Source organism: Miniopterus schreibersii (assembly GCF_964146895.1).
Source record: "Miniopterus schreibersii genome assembly, chromosome: 8".
NCBI classification, from domain to species: domain Eukaryota; kingdom Metazoa; phylum Chordata; class Mammalia; order Chiroptera; family Miniopteridae; genus Miniopterus; species Miniopterus schreibersii.
In genome coordinates, this window is record NC_138109.1 from 41,690,826 (window position 1) to 41,707,945 (window position 17,120).

The window sequence follows — 17,120 nt, forward strand, 5'->3', positions numbered from 1 at the left end:
GTTTTTTTTGAGAGAAGAGAGGGTGGAAAGGGTTGTGGTGTCCTTCCCAAAACTACTCGGCACCATCACTGCTGAGGTCTGAGGGCTCAAAGTAAAGGTTTAACTCAGCTATTGAATAAACTCTTTTTCTAACCCAAATGGTTTTGGTATTACATTTCTTCTGAGGCATGCTGACAGGTGAAAAAAAATGAAAATGTTAGAGATCCAAGTATATTATGTGGTGTGTGTTTTTATGTACTTGTCTTTAAATGGCTTTGAAGCACTTCAATTCTTTGATAGTCATTTTGATACTGAATCGGTTTATTAGGTTTGCTCTCATCACTGAGGCTCTTTCTCTCTAGTCCAGATCAGAAAGATAGAAACACTTACGAGATCTTGCTGTTGACAGTCTGACCTCCCTATGTTCCATTTTTCTCCCCAAATGTTTCCATTAAACCCTCGTGTCCTCCCTGGAGTTCATTGACAGAGATCCCTACTGTCTCCTTAAACAAGATTTACCTGTGCAGTCCTCCAACTCTAGCTACGCTGCAGGTGCGGAAAGTGCCTGTGCTCTAAAATGTGTTTGTAACCCAGAGGAAAATATATGAGGCTTCCTGGAGGTGGGACTTATTCCTGTTCCAGCCTCCTTTATACTAAAGACTCTGGTTTTCTTATCTAATTACTATTTTGATACAGAAGGTACGTGAACAGGCTTGAAAGTCAAAACAAATTGGATTCAAATCATACCTATAACTTACTGGCTCTGTTCCTTTGGGCAGGCCTGAGCTTCAGGCTTTTTTGTTTGTTCGTTCTTAGCTTTTTAATCTATCACAAATTCACAAAATTGTCAGCAAGTATTTATTGAGGCTGCAAACATTGTACTAAGCACTAGATATATATGATGAGCAAACATCATGAACCCAGGCCTTGCGGAGCTTACAATAAATTAATATGGATAATGAAATGACTATAAGTGACCAACATGCTGTGAAGGAAGCACTGAATGGGATTCTCAAAGAGCTTTTTAAACTATGGGACCTAACCTGATAGGAGAGGGTGAGTCAAAATTGTTGCAAGTGTTACAGGTCACAGTGCTTTTAACGTATTTCCTGTGACCTTTGTATTCAATTGATCATAGCCGTTGCTATAGTTCTTTTGATTGCGGTTGTCGTTGTTACTATTACACACACCCCATGCCTGTATACGTCCTCGCTTCAGGGAGCTCTCCAGAACATGTCACATGGTGCTCCACAATGTCTACTGACTGTGCTCTTGGTTATTCGCCTGGAGCTGCTCTGCACCTGTGCTCCCTGGCTGCTGCCAGCTCTCCTAGTTTCTGACCTGGTACCTGAGCAGTTTCTGGGGCTAGCCACTCATATTTTGGGTTCCATCCATGCCTGGACTCTCGCAGATTCCTTAGAAGGCTTCTGATCGTATTGCTCTATCTCCTAAATGAATGTTAGCCAAATCTCAACATGGCAACTGCCTCGTTGCTACGCTGTTCCAGAGGGAAGGAGGAATCTTTTAGGACATTTTCTGAAAGAACAGAAAAGTGCCCCCCTCTCTATTTAAGCCCTTCTGAAGAGCCTGCTGCTGCGCCTGCTCTGCACTCTAAGCATCTGTGCTGGCTGAGTTATGAACCTGAGGGTTAATTCTTCCCATTGTTTACCAGAAAGTTTTTCTTATTCACTACTGACGTGAGCCTAGACCATAAAACTAATCCTCAGACTGTTCCATTTCCCCATATCAAAGCCTGTGGAAATACAATTTTTAAATTATGAAGCTGTAAGTACATGTATAGTACCTTCATCTGTGCCGCTGATTGGTGAAAGGAACACCTCTTTATGTCCAGAACCTCTGAGTCATCTCTTCCACTAGACTTGCTCGTAACTGACTTTAGTTCTTCCTTCCTTTTCTTCCTATCCTCTAGTTAAGCCTCACTAAAATATAGCTGCCCTCTAATGTACTAAAAGAAAGCTGCCCAGAGCCGCCCTGGATCTCCAGATAGTGCATAATAGGGAAGGCAAAGAATAACATTATCCCTGAAAGGCTCCATAACTTCTAACAAGTAGGTACAGCTATAACCATCACTCCCTCCCTACCAAGAGGAGGAAATATTGAAGTAGAGTTTAGATTTAGTAACATAAAAATAGATACCGTTTCCTGAGTCCCTGCTTTGTGCCAGAAACTATTCTTAAATTATCTATAAGCATTTAACTCATTTAACCTACACAACAAGTCTATGAGGTTGATATTATGATAATTACCCCCTTACAGAGATGAGAAAATTGAGGTCAGAGAGCTCATGACTTCTCCAAATGTTTAGGTCTTGAACCTGATCTGACTCCTAAACTTAACGTTGTAAATCATGAAGTAATATTGCCTGTCAATTGTTATCTTTAAGAAATTATATTTAATATATTCCCACATAAGGGGAAACACAGTGGTATCATTTGTACCACATTTATTAGTTAATAATAAGTAATATGATTATAATATACTCACCTAATTCTTCTCACCAGATAAAAATTAGATTTGAGAAGACTCCTGTCCAGTTCCTGTAATATCACGAAACATCTATAATACCTCACATAAAAATTTCTGTCTAATAAAAAAGTGAGTAGATGATTATAGAGGTAACAAAACTATTCTCCAGGATGTCTTTGTTCTGATTGTTTTTAATTAGATTAGTTTTCAATTTCTTACATTTTACTTTAGAGGTCTCTGTGGGCACTGTATGTTAAAGCAAACTAATAAACTACCTTGGATGTTTCAGAGAAATTTACAATGTCTTCTATACTAGAATGAGAAATCTATTTCCCCTGTTTGCTCAACAATCTATTGGACACATTTCCTAGTTTAAGTATAATAGAACTTTTATTTTATAGCATTTCAGGGACAATTCAATCATCAGTTGACTTTTGTTTAATATGAGAAATGAAGTTATTCTGCTTTGGCAAGGGTTATAGTTCCCAATTCCATATTAATAGCTTCATTATAGTTAAGGCTTAACCACTGATTTTAATTTAGTATTTTTACCAGATGCTCAGTCCTCAATAACTATAATAAAATGTGTATTTTAGAAATGTGTAAAAATATGCAGCTCCTCTCCAAGATTATTTATAAACCTGAGATAGAGCATTTATGCTATTTACTCTGCAGTAAATACAAATGCAGCGCTTAGGTATTGCCTTTTTCTTGCACATTGTATTTCTTTTTCTCATCACAAGTTCTTTAGTCATAGCTGGAAAAACAGCAGTATAGATTAACTCTGTGTGTGAGGCACATGCCCCCAAAGTGTGCAAAAGCCCAAGACTCTGCATGTTCTCTGAACATGTAATTAACTCATAGAAAGGTGGGTCCCAGTCACCCAAGGTTGGTCGTGATTATTGTCATTATTGCTATTATGTATATTTTATCCATGTTCCAGACTTTGAGTAAAGGTCTATATAACTGGCCTATCACCTTTATCTCACCATAACCCTACGGGGTTATTCTCAATTCCATTGGATGAATGAGAAAAAAGGCCCAAGGTCTCATGAACAGCTAGGAAGTGGCAGAACAAGAGGGAACCACTAAGTCCCTTAATCTGTATCTCTGAATCACTGTGTTTAAGGACTGCCACCCACCGTCTTGGGCTTGTCTGAGGGAGCTGGGATGGTGAGGCTCTTGTCCATTGTTAAGAACAGTCAAAGATTTCATATGGGACCTCTATCCCCTCTCATCACCCCAGCTGAGCTCTTGACTGTGCTTGTATTACTAGCTGTGCATTTTAAAGTCTTTACTGACTTGGGCAGATTCATTTAGCAACACAATCTCCAGGCTCTGCTGGTGTGGTTCCTCCACCTCCTCCTCTGCACCGTGTACTGTTTCCCACTGTTACACTGCTCCCTCTTCTCCCTTCCCTCCTTTCTTCTCACGTTCCCCTACCTGTTTTGCATGGTCCTGCTGCTTCCTATGTTGTTGTTCTGTGGTCTCTGCCCTCCTGTCCACCTCATGTAGTCGGGTTTAGTTGGCTATAAAACAGCATTGCTAAGATGAGTAAGCAGCCTTTTGATCTAGGCCACTTGGGCCAAATCCTGGCTCCTTCGATTACTAGCTGTGCAATTTCAGGTAATTCACTTCTCCTCTGTATGCCTCTCTTTTCTGTTTTAAAATTTCTCAACTTTAAAATCAATATTATTATACTAATACCTATCTCATAGGGTTATTATGAGGAATAAATGAGCTAACACATCTAAAGTGCTTAGCTTAGTGCCTGGGACAGAGTAATTGCTCACTTAATCAGTTTTGTTCTATAGTTGCATTATGGCAGGTAATTTATATCAGAAATCCCATCATTTGGTGCTGACAGAAATGATTTCAACCATTATATGGAAAACCCTTCCCCCAGGAAGAAAACAAAACAAGCTCTCCCTTTAAGGTGCTTGCCATTCCTTTAGTTCCCCTTGGCCACAACAAAGCATGTTGGCCGACTGCCACTGGGACCTCAGAGACCAAAACATCAGCCAAGTTTTGTTTTTCTCTTAACTCTTGCAATTCCCTCTCACCAAATCCCTGCCACCAATATTTATAATGCAGGGGGGTGTTGGCAATAGCTTCACGTTAGGGTCATGGTTAACCTGGGTCTTGTGGTCTTAGGGGACTGCGCAGAAAGCTGAGGGGACAATGGCTTTCAGTGCACTTGCCTCACAAAAGTCATGCTTCAGAGCATATATGATCATTTTGCGTGCAAGTGGGGCGGGGTTAGTATAAAGAATTCAAAATGACCCTCAGCCGGCTGTGTGCAGTATTTTTCATGAAGCATTTCATCTGCTGCTCACAGCCTCCTCATACAGATGGTATTATTTTTTTTCTATTGTAAAAATGAGGTTATCAGCAGTGAGGCCAAGAGAGTTAAGTGATTTGACTAAGGTCTACCCGAATCTCCCATCTGTGCTCTTAACCACATCACGGTCCTATTCCCTTCACTTTGGCATACACCCCCTTCCTATACCACCCTCTTCTGGCCTCAGTTCCCTCATCTGTAAAATGATAGGGTTCGGCAGGATGATGTCGCCCTGACACTCTGGCACTCTGGGTTAGCGTCTGAGTTTAGAAGCACTGAGTGTCCATCTGAATGTGTACGACAGGCTTCATTTGCTCACTGCTGCTTGGTTTATGCTGCAGTTGTTTCTGAATCACATTATATAGCTCTCATCCTGTTCTTGTACCTACCAAACACACTTTGCTCCATTACCAGTAAACAAATCCTCTTAGGAATCCAGTAGAGTTTCAAGAATTCTCTCCTAGTAGTTACTGAATGTGTGTTGCCTTGATCCACAGTTTTATACAATTTCAGAAGAAAAGGTGCTCCTGAGAGTCTAAACAAGGTTGCAGTCAACTATAGAAGAGAGAAAACCCAACCACCATTGAACTCTACGGAATTAAGTATCTTTTGTCTTGTTCTTTATAGTTTTATGAGATTAGGTACATGCTCCAAGGCTCAGACAGAACAAGGTTCCATAGCTTGTGTAGAAAATTCAAATTTGAGTCTGCCTGTATTTTTTATGAGCTACCATGACATTTCCCTTGGTGTAGCAGTAGAAACACCGGATTGGAAATTTCATTCCAGCTTTGCTAATAATTTTCAGTGTGCTGTTTTGTTAAGACCCGATTTATCAATAAAATCAATCTATAAAGTTGATTATCTTTAAACTGAGTAATCTCACAGATTCTATTTCTTGAGACACATTAATGCTTTAACTGGTTAGGAGAACATGACATCATCTTTTATTCCTCTCTTTTATCTCGTAGGTTCAATCACTAAGTACTATCAGTTCTCTCTTCATAATACCTCTCTGTATTCTCTTCCTCTTTCTCTCACCCACTACTGTAAATCTGGACCCCATTTCAATCCTGGAATCCTGAAATAAATTTCAAATTGTCCATACTCCCAGGACCCACCCAATTTCCCTCCAGGAAAAAATATATATGTATGTATTTGCTCACTCCTTGCTCTTGTCCAAAGCCTCCATTATTTCTTCTCTAACACTTGTGGTATCAAGTTCTTTAGGCTTCCACAAGCAGAAATGCCCCAAATAAACTCTCTGTTCTCCTCTGTCCACCATCTTTATCTTATCTCTGAACCTTTGCCAAGGCTGTTTTTTGCAGCTCTCTTCATAGAACTCTTCCAAGTCCTTCAAGGTCCATTCCATGTACAAAGAAGGAGCCCTGTCCCTGTTGTTCATCAAGAAGCAAATACGCTGAGCATGAGCAAAACGCCAGGCACATAATGAGCACTTAGTAAATATTTGTTGAATTAATGTCTGACTCCCACAAAGGTATCCTTGACTACTTTTCATCCTACATGCATATCAAGATTCTTTAAATCCCAGCGGCACCAATTTAGCAGCTCTGTGGCCTTACAGTGCCAGAGAGTTGCTTTATTTTCATACACTTAAGGAAGAATTAGATGAAATCAAAGAAGGGTTTAAACTGACCAAATCCAAGCCCTGGCCATTTCTCTTACAGACTTGGAGGAGGAGGAAGTTCTTTCTGTGTTAGGCCCTGTTCCACACGCTCTATCAATACTTACTCACTGAACCATTACAACAGCATTGTGAGATGGCTGTTATATTATCCCCATTTTACTGATGTGAAACCCAAGATTCAGAGAGGTTAAGTAACTTGCCCAAGATAAGAAAGTTATATCATGGTTAAACCAGGATTCAAACCCAGACATTCTGGCTGAGGAATGTGCAGTCATCAGCATTATACAATGCTACCTCTCACACCACTGCAAACCAGGAAAGTATTGACTATATCACCAGACTAACCCCAAGAATGAAAAAAACCCCAACCTCCTAAGTCAGACTCTACAGTCAGTGGAGCACAATATATTCTTATTAGTAAATGGACAGCCCTTTAGATTCTGCTGTTTATTTATAATCTTCAGTAAGATGCTCTCCTAGCTGTTTATAAAATAGCTGTACTCTTGTGTTTTGGTGTGAAATGATAACAACCTTGCCCTAGCTGGAGCTGTTTTGTTTTCCTTTGAAGGGTCTTCTCTGGCCCTCTGAAATGCCACATGGCTAATGGCAGCATGTGCCTTCTTTAAGGAAGCTCTACTTCCTGGAGCTTCTCTGGCATGCTGTCCTAGGAAACTGCGCTGCAAGCCTCTGAGCAGCTGAATAAAAATGAAGTAGGCATTTGTATTTCCCCATTGATTGAGTTGGCTCAACCTGATGTAGGTTCAGATTCACAAAAGCATAGACAGGCTTGCTTCCAAGCTTGCAATGGAGATGAAGGCAGACTGTGTGCCCAGCTTCCTTGCAAAGCATGGCATTGGATATGTGTTAGTGGTACCCTTTAAAACCAAGGCTCCAGAACTCCCCCTCCCCTACCAGTCAGGATGATTTGTGCAAGATGCCCTACTTCTGCTGCCAACTCGACCCTGTTCAAATGAGTGTGCAGATCAGAAAGTGTTATTTTTTTCCACAAGGGCATGATTTTAATAGTGACTTATATTAAGATGCAATCTCTGCTAAATTGTAAAAATTGCATTGAAAATATACTTAGTTATACTCATTTTCTTCCCTGTATGTATTGACTTTTTTCAAATACTGCATTCTGAAATTCAAAATATGATCATTACAACATGTGGCGAATAATTTATCTGCCTACCATTTTTCTCATTCATTTTAAAAATAATGCTTAATGCATTAAACTTTATAGATGAAAATACTAATAATATTCATATATTTCATAAAATCAGAGCTAGAAGTGCCTTAGAAAATAATCACACTTGCAGGAAATGCTGACAAATAATTTACATATCATTTCTATACAGCATTTTGTTCACACCATATGTATTATAATCTTGATATCATCATAATTATAATTGTGGATACACTAACGTTGAACTTAAAATTTTAACACTTAAATTGTTCCTGTCCATAATTGATGAATGGATAAACAAAAAATGGTACACATTTATGCAATGGAATATTATTCAGTTATAAAAAGAAATGAAGTTCTGATATATGCTATATCATGGATGAACCTTGAAAACACAATGCTATGTAAAAGAAGCCAGACACAAAAGGTCACATGTTGCATGATTCTATGTTTATAAAATGTTCAAAACACACAAATCTATAGAAATAGAAAGTACATTAATTGTTTCCAGGGGCTGGGGAAAGGGAAGAATTTGGGGTGATTGCTAACAGGTGTGGGGGCTCTTTGGGGTGATGGAAATGCTCTGGAATTAGTGGTGATGGCTATACAACATATTGAATATACTTTTAAAACATTTTAAAATGGCAAGTTTTATGTTCTATGAATTTTACCTCAATTTTTTAAATGGCAAAAGAAGTCAATGTTCTAATCAAGAGTACCATGGTATCAGTATGGCCATAACTAGAATAAGAAATACATTCTCAATCATGAAGATGTCACAACAGGAGAATTACTGAGCAAGGGAAAATTTGGTAACATATTTAAGGGCATATGAAAGGATAAAACTGCTATTGCTGTTACAACATGTAAAAATGATCTTTCCCAGCAACTGAAATTAAAAATTTTACAACAAGCCAAAATTCTCAAGCAATACAACCAATCATCCCAATAATATCAAACTTATAGGAGTTCACACATAAATGCAGTCTATTTACATCATTAAGGAACTGGTTCCAGGAGGCGATTTCCTCTCCTTTCTGAGAAGGATGAACTAAAACAGTTAGTGAAATTTTCATTAGATGCTGCTTTTGGATGGCAAATCTTGAGTAAAAATTGTATACACAGGGACCTTGCTGTAAGGAACTGTCTGGAGGTCAAAATAAGTTCTGATAATCAGTGACTTTGGAATGTCTTGTCAAGAGGAATGGTGGTTTGTATTTATCTTCTGACTTAAAGCAGATTCCCCTTAAATGGACAGCACCAGAAGCTCTTAATTATGGGAGATACCATTCTGAGAGTGACACATGGAGCTTTGGCATCCCCTCTGGGAGACCTTCAGCTTAGGGGTCTGTACATACCCTTTTTGCCACTGGAGATTTTATCCATCTTTTCAGATTTAAGTGAATCACTGCCTTTTTCTTTGCCTGAAGATTTTGACTTATTTTTTTCCTTGTCTTTCTCATTCGAATAAGGAGAATCACATGGACTTTCACTTTTGTGTTTTGAAACCACCATTGTTCCGTTTTCCTCTTTTCGCCTCTTGGTTAAGTCCGGTAGCACCTCACGGTCATTGTTTGAGTGATGCCTTTTCCGCTCTTTCCTGTCCTTTTCATCTTTTTTCTCTCTTTCTCTGGATCTTTCCCTTGACTTGTCCAAATCTTTCTTGTCCGCTTCTCTCTCCTTACTCTTGGTCACTGGTGAAGGAGTATGATTAAGGTAGAGCTTTGCTGAAGACTCCTTGAGTTCGGTGAGACTGTCCTTTCCTGTTGAGGAATGCGATGGAGAAGGGTGGACATCAATTTTACGGCGTTTTTGTTCCTTTTCAGGCTCAGTAGTATCTGATCGGGGAAGAGGTGGCTTCAAGGACGCAGAAATTGGCCTTTTTTCTCCACCTTTAACATTTTCCTTTGCTTTTATTTCCTTTGCTACATCTCTCTCTCTGAATGGCTCCTTCTCTATTTCCTTTTCTTGAGTCGATTTTGAGTCTGCATTGGGGACAGTGGTCTTGAATTTCTCATCTTTGGCTTTTTCTTCCTTTTTGAATTTTTCTTTCTCTTTGTTGGACTTAGGTGTTCTTTCCTTTGTCTCTCTTGCTTTTTCATCTTTACTTGGCCGCTCTTCCTTTGGTTTTTCTTTACCATCTTTACCAAGTACCCTGGCCTCTGGAGTAGTAGCCAGAGTCTTTTCTCTTTTCTCTTTTTCTTTCTCTTTCCCTTTTTCTTTGTCATTTTCTTTAATGGTTTTGCTGCTATTAGAGCCACTATTTCCATTGCTTGAATTGCCTTTCAGTGTAGCACTAGAAGCTTTAGTAACAGTTTTTACACCACACTGAGATCGCTCCCTTGATTTATCATTCTCCTCAGCACTGTTTTCATGAGATTTAGATGCACTTCCTATGGATGATGAAGAAGACCCACCACCAGGCCCATTTTGTACATTGGCAACTGCATTCCTCGGAGTGGGATCTTTGTGATGAAACTCATTTTCAGGTATCATGTGTGACTTTCTACTTTTCAACTGCCCAGAGTAGCCCATAGCTAATGCATATAGATCAGGCCTCTTCTCTTTTTCTTCTTGGCAGATTTTATGCACTCTTCTTTCCAAAGCCTGACCCAGATTCAAAACTTTTGGGTACCAAGGAAGTATTTTTGTTAGCACAATCAAGATATTCCTAATGTGAATATATTCACCTGTTTCAAGGCAGTGTACCGATGCTTTGGTTAGTTTGTAATGCCATTTATGTACAACATGTCGAAAATTTTCATAGTCTAGCTGATCAGCTTTATTTCCACCATCGAATCCAGTTGCCCGTAATATAGTAAGGAATCCTGGATAATTTCCACATTCCTTTTCATATGTGGCTCTATCACTGTGCCACCTGGTCACAGTCTCTAACATGCAGCAAAGAAATCTCCCATATCGACTGGCTTCATTTTCAGTACAGCTTGCAACTGTGAAAATTATGTCAGAGAAAACTCGATCATAGCAAAGAAGTGTGGAAAAATTGGTAGTTTTCTGTTGATGTACCAATTCAACAAAACGAGCACAGTAAATAGCATCAATTGCTGAAAAAATACAGCGAGGAAATATACACAGCTGTAAAAACTTTGTGATTGTTTCATTTTTGGTAGATTTTGCTAAAAGCCAGTTGTCCTTTTCCAGTTTCAGTCTCTGTAGAACCCGCTGTACATGTTCCATCTGTTTCTTTTCTTCTTCAAGAAGCTTGTCCTGAAGGGCAGTACAGCGTTCCTTCTCTTTTTTCTTTTTATTTGGAGGCATTTCTTGATTGTCATCAATTGCTTTCATCTGGACTTTAAGTTTACTGACTTCCCGTTCATAGCTGGTGTGTGGAACTGCAAGGTCATACATTGTCAATGACCAGAATGTGGCATAGAATCGCGGGCTGATGTCTTCCCAGACTTTGGAAACATGTAAGGAGACCACTGCTTCATGGACAGGGGCCATCACCATTTCACATGATGTAATGTACTTGTGAACTTTATGTTGCTGTTTACTTCCCTTGTCTGATTTTTTAAGTTCATCATACTTGGATGAAATATGGTGTGCATACATTGGCCTAGACAGGAAAAATGCTGCATCATGGGGTATATGAAATTCGTTACAGAGCACATCAATGGAAGGTACTCGCTTTATATAATCTTCTGTGCTTAGATTAGATGCTAAAAATCCACCAAACTGTACCAGTGTATCATGACACTGATCATAGAGCTTTCCCACAAGTTTCAAATGTTTCTCTCCACCTTCCTGAAAGATCACTCCATTTCTCTGCTGAGCCATAATCAAACAGAGGGGAAGAGCAAGATCATAGTCCAATAGTGCATCTTTTAATCTCTGGGAGGATTTTTTAGTATTTCTGATCTGGCCAAAATAACCACCCTCAGCTTTTAGTTGTTCTCCACCAGTCATGGCCTCTAGCTGCTCCATTGTCATTTCCTCTGTAATTTCTATCCCTGCCATTTTTTGTACCACTTCTTTCAATATTAGCAGGTCAAAACTTCTTCCTGCCTTTAGCTGATTAGCCACATATTGAAGAAGACCAGCAAGATCAATTGGATATTTACGAAAAACTGCACCACAGAAACTAGCAAGACTTTGAAGCCAGCCAGAAATGGTTGTATCATCATGTTTCATTCTCTCCTTTTCTGGATTAGCTAATGCTTCAATGATACAATAAGCCAAGATATCATAATTCAATGAAGTGAGGTACTTCAGTGAATCTACTACAGGTGTTATTAAGTTATCATACTTCTGTATTTGTGACAAGATATAATCAAACAAAATGGTTGGATTGCTGTGGCTCAACTTACCAATTTGCCTTCCAGAAGGCTTCACATTTTCCTTGGTTAGACGCTTCATGATATACTTAACTTTGTCTATTGTTTGAGCTTTAACTTTTACTAAAAGTGGGTGACTGTTGTAAGTTGCATTCTTCCACTGGCCATACAGACGATATCTATGCTGATATGGAAATGTTTTAAACATTCCCCATAGTTCCTCAGACATACAAGCATTGCAGTCCATCAAAGAAAGAGATGGAAGTAGTACCTGGTCAGTAATGCTTAGCAAACAGCCAAGGATAACTTCCGTTTTCTCTTTATCGTCTTGTTTGCTTCCCTCAGACTGAAACTCCTTCATAAATGACTTGCCTATGCGTACCACTTTTGCAAATAAAATGGGATCGTGAGAAAGGTGGGGACCAAGGTAACAGAACATATTGAAGACATCTGTCCTTAAATCCTCAAAGCTCTCTGCTTGTTTTGGTGCTCTCTTATTTTGCAGAGCATTAACAGGTGAGCCTTTAGCACCTTTAGGAACGCCAACTCGTCGGTAGAGAGGCTCAATAGTTATGTGAATGAGCTTGCAAATAGCAAGAGCTATTAGCTTATGTGAAGCAGCATAGTATGGAGGCATCTGTTCCATAATGTTCTGTGCATGCTGCCAATCACCAATCTTTAATAAAGCTTCTAACAAACCAAGTTTTTGGTTGTCAGGTGGCTTTTCTACTTTCTCCTCCTCTTTTTCCTTTTCTTTCTCTTGCTTATCAGTTTTTTCAGAAGACAATACAACCATCGTAAGTTTTCTAACAATTTCCTTAGCTTCCACCATTTCTCGTTTATGTTCATCCATAATGCAATTATCAGCTGGAAGGAGATGTACATAAAGATCATCTAAATCAATAAGATTAACTTGTAGAAGCACTGCTGCAACTCTGTATAAAGATGAAGGAGTCTCTCCATTTGGCTCCTGGTAAAATTTGAATTTGAACCCAAGAATATGGCACAGTGTTTGTGGTTCACACATACTCATGTAGGATTCTAATAAAGATATAAAGAAGTCATCATGTTCTGGTCTGCATTCAAACACTTCTAAAATGACATCCAAAACTCTATTGGGATCCAGATTAAAGCATCCTATTAAAGATTTGATATTTTCTAAGATTAAGTCACTAGTAATATTTCCCGATAAATCTTGCCCCAATTCGGCAATCAGCTTGGCATAACCTTCATTCTCTTCTCTTAACAAATTGAACTTTTGCTGCTTATAAAAGAGTTTTGTCTTGATTTTAACTGACCTTTGATTGAATTGCTGTGATTGTTTGATAAGTCCTAATGATTCCAGTGTTTCTGGATCCAGGCGTTCCTTTAGAATCGTGTCCGAAACGAAATACAAACACGCCAATACCAACTGCGTAAAACAGTCTCTCTTGCTTTTTTCTTCTAAACTGTTTGTCTCAATATCTAGCATGCAGAATACATCAGCAAGAATGGAGGGCATTTCCTCACGAAATTCACTGATGTCATTAAGAACATTAGAAGCTAGTTCGGGCTTCAGATTTCCTTTAATGACATGGTACGATAACTCATAGAGAGCTTGCTGGAAATCTCTGTAAGTCGAACTGCCAAGGTTTTTATTTTCACTGAGAAGCCAACATAAGTCCAAAAAGTCACCTCTACCTGATTTCTCCCAGTTCTTTATCCACTCCACCGGGACCAACACCGCCGCGGCCTCCATCTTCCCCTCCTTAGTAACAGAAGCCCGGATGTGTAGCACGTCCGCGAGGGGTCAAAGGGAAGCACCGCCCACTAGGAATGCTGGGAACGGGGAGTTCGCTTTTCGATTTCCGGCCCCACGGTTTCCGGCCCCACAGCCTTCTCCCCGGACGGCGGTTTTTAAAGGGTGAGTGCGTCTGTCATGGATTCAAACGATCTGTAGCGCAAGATGTTTTAAAGTGTCTTCCCCTTGGTGTTTCAAGCTTAACATTCGCTCGCTCTACTTGAAAAGTTTCTCCTCAGAAAAGCCTAGTTTTTGCTCGTGCACGCCGGTTGTTTACGCAAACATCAGCTTGGTTAAATTAGGTTTCTGAGTCCATGCTCGACCTAGGACAATTACAATAGCATCTTCAAGTTTACAGGTTTAACATTCAGGTTTCCAGGATTTATAAATGCATGCATTTTTAGACTCACCGCAAGGAGTAACTCCTAGGTTTCCTGAGGTGTGGATAGGAATCGCCCACTTAGGGATGTAGGGGTGTAGGTGGGGCCGAGTAGAGAATACATCTAGTTGAGTGTCCAGCAACCACATCGTAACATGCTGTGTTACTCTCTGGAGTAGTAGTTATAATGTAGGGATATTTTGCCCAGAGTAACGTCCACATAGGATTCAGTGAAATAGCTTTAGATTTTTGTATAAATGGTTGTGACGTAAGACTGGGGAATTTCCCACTCCACACTAACCGACAATGTAGCTAATCAATCGGCTGCCCAAGCGCAGCCTGCATCAGACTCCTCACAAAAGGTTAATTGGATTTGGTGCTTGAAAATGTGAAAACTGCTCACTATTTCTGGGCTTTGGAAGGTCTAAAATAAGCTGCATCTTTTTTCCTCTCTCTCTCTCTTTCTAATTTGAGCCTGACAGTAAGCGCAGATTTCTCCACCCTCTCCTACACATGTTCGAGTCTCCTAGCCCTTGCCAAGCATTATCCAAACACATCAGGAAAATGGGTCGCTTCATTTGGTCTGCCTACCTCTCGCAACGGGATTGGAGAGATGGTTTGGGAGGATGTCATGAAGAAAAGGAGGAGTAGCAGCCAGATTTCATGCAGGAGAAAATGGGTAGGCACATACCAGACAACATTTCTGTGTAGGCAAAATGATGTGCCTCCTCCCTCAACCAGAAGCTCACTTGTGTTACCCTAGAATATCCTACTTCTTGACCTCATTTAAAAAGGATGTGGAGAAAAGGAAACCATTGTGCACTGTTGGCAGGACTGCAGACTGGTGCAGCACCTATGGAAAACAGTATAGATTCCTCAAGAAACTAAAAATACATGCACCATATGACACAGCAATTCCACTTCTGGGTATTTATCCAAAGAAAATGAGAACACTAATTTTAAAAGATACGTGCACTACTATGTTTTTTGCAGCCAAGATATGAGAGCAACCTAGGGTCCATTGATAGATGAGTGGATAAAGAGGATCATATCTCTATATCTATATCATCTGTATCTATACCTGTATCTATCGCTATATAGATATATAACACAGCAGTAAAAAAGAATGAATCTTGCCATTTGGACAGCATGGATGGATATAGAGGGTATTATGTAAAGAGAAATAAGTCAGGCAGAGAAAGACAAATACCATATGTGGCATGTAAAAACAAAGCAAACAAATAAAAACAGACTTATGGAAACAGACACCAAACGTATGACTGCCAGGAAGGAGGGTATGGGGAGATGGGGAAGAAAGGGAAGGGGAATATAGTCAATAATATTGTGATAAAAATAATAATATTGTGATAGGTTTACATGGTGACAAATGATTACTAGAATTAGCAGGATGATCACATTGTAAGGTATAAAATGCTGAATCTTTATATTGTACACCTGAAACTAATATAACCAATATAAGACTGTATACCAACTACACTTATATAAAAAATAAATTTAAAAAATAAAAATAAATTTTAAAAGGTTTGCCCATACACAAATACCTTTTTTAGGAAGGGAACTTTGCTAATCTATAGAAGACACCTAGATTTTATGCATTTGTAATTCAGTTTCAAATTCTTAATACTTTTTGGATTTTTCCATTGTAATAATCTGCTGTCTCAGATTATAGGCCTATTTTAATGTTAGTTTGCCCACTGGAGTGTGAGCCCCATAAGGATGGGGGAATGGTATTATTATTATTATTATTATTATTATTATTATTATTTGTGTCTAAGAAACTAGCCATGTTACTTACATGTGATAAGTTTGAATGAAGAAATAAATAATATTTAGTATGAACAGTTTTATCACAGAGTCTCATTTACCATGAACCAATCATAGACCTGTTCCAATGACAGTTTCTCTTCACTGCAAAAGGTTTTCTGAAAGCAGGGACAATTCATTCATTTCTTTCCTGCTCATTTTATCCTGAGAGCAGGGCTGGCTTCATGGATGTGCAACCTGTGTGGTTGCATAAGGCTTAGAAAAACCTTGCATTTGGTTTTATTGCTCTGTTGTTGCCTTCTTAAAATTCTTAATAATTTTTGAACAAGGGGCTCTGCATTTTTGTTTTGCACCTAGCGCCACAAATTATGTACCAGGTCCTGCCTGAGCTCCTACTATATATACAGTGTGCTAGGCTGGTAGCTGTGGATTAGCCTGTCCTTCCAATTTGGCTTTTCTTGCCCCAAGTTGAATTCATAAGCAATGGTTGGGTTTGTGATGTGTGGTTCCCTTAGTTTAATAAGAGCAGCCATTATATTCCTTGTCACCTGGGCTTCAGAGGAATAGTCCAGAATCTTACTATGCCGGCATTGTAATTTGGTTTTAAAGTGTCAGTGAACAGAATCTTTAGAGTAAGGGACCTAGGGAGGTGCTACCACATATGAATAATTTCCAGACCCTTTCCTCTAACTGCAGACAAGGGAAAGGAGAAAGAAGCTGAGCCTTAAAAGCTCCTCAAGAGATCTCTGGGAAACCATGTTGCTGGGCCCCTGTCTTCTGCTTCTTTTCCAGGACTCAAGTATTCTGTAATAGCTAAATGCTTCTCTGACTTTAATGTGTACAGGAAGCACCTACCAGTTTTGTTAAAACACGTTCTGATGCAGTAGGTCAGAGGTGTGGCTTAAGATTTCTGCATTTCTAATAAGCTGCTGGTCCATGTACCATACTTCAGGTAGCAAACTGACAGATTTGCCATGCTTCAGGTTTGGGGAGATCCAAAATTTCTGTTTCATCCTGGCTTATGTTAGAGCTACCTTCTTTTCCTAAAAGTGGTCTGATTTACCCTATCTTCCTAATATACATACTGGCACAAGCCAGCACAAGTGCATGCATGCATGCTATGACTTAGAATGCTTAGAGCTTCAAATAAGAGAAAAGTCTGACTCAAACTGCCTTAAACAATGAGATTTATTATCTTACACAATTGAAAAGCAGGGAATGCCAAAACCAGGCTCTAGGCGCA

At 39.4% G+C, this 17,120-nt stretch overlaps 1 protein-coding gene and 1 pseudogene across 3 annotated transcripts in view; one reads left to right on the forward strand and one right to left on the reverse strand.

Moving 5' to 3' along the window:
• Nucleotides 1-17,120, forward strand: part of SGIP1 (SH3GL interacting endocytic adaptor 1) — a 169,307-nt gene that overhangs the window by 14,518 nt on the left and 137,669 nt on the right. Inside the window, exon 1 of one of the 2 annotated variants that reach the window (XM_081145952.1) lies at nt 13,684-13,836. The exons of the other annotated variant lie outside the window; for it this stretch is intronic. Within the exon in view, the coding sequence (XP_081002078.1) occupies nt 13,749-13,836 (88 nt within the window). The 5' untranslated portion in view covers nt 13,684-13,748. Of the gene's footprint in view, nt 1-13,683; nt 13,837-17,120 lie in introns of those variants that run through there. 2 annotated transcript variants of the gene reach the window in all.
• LOC308561230 (THO complex subunit 2 pseudogene) lies at nt 8,974-13,748 on the reverse strand (annotated as a pseudogene). Its single transcript has one exon. The product of its transcript is annotated as a THO complex subunit 2 pseudogene (transcript).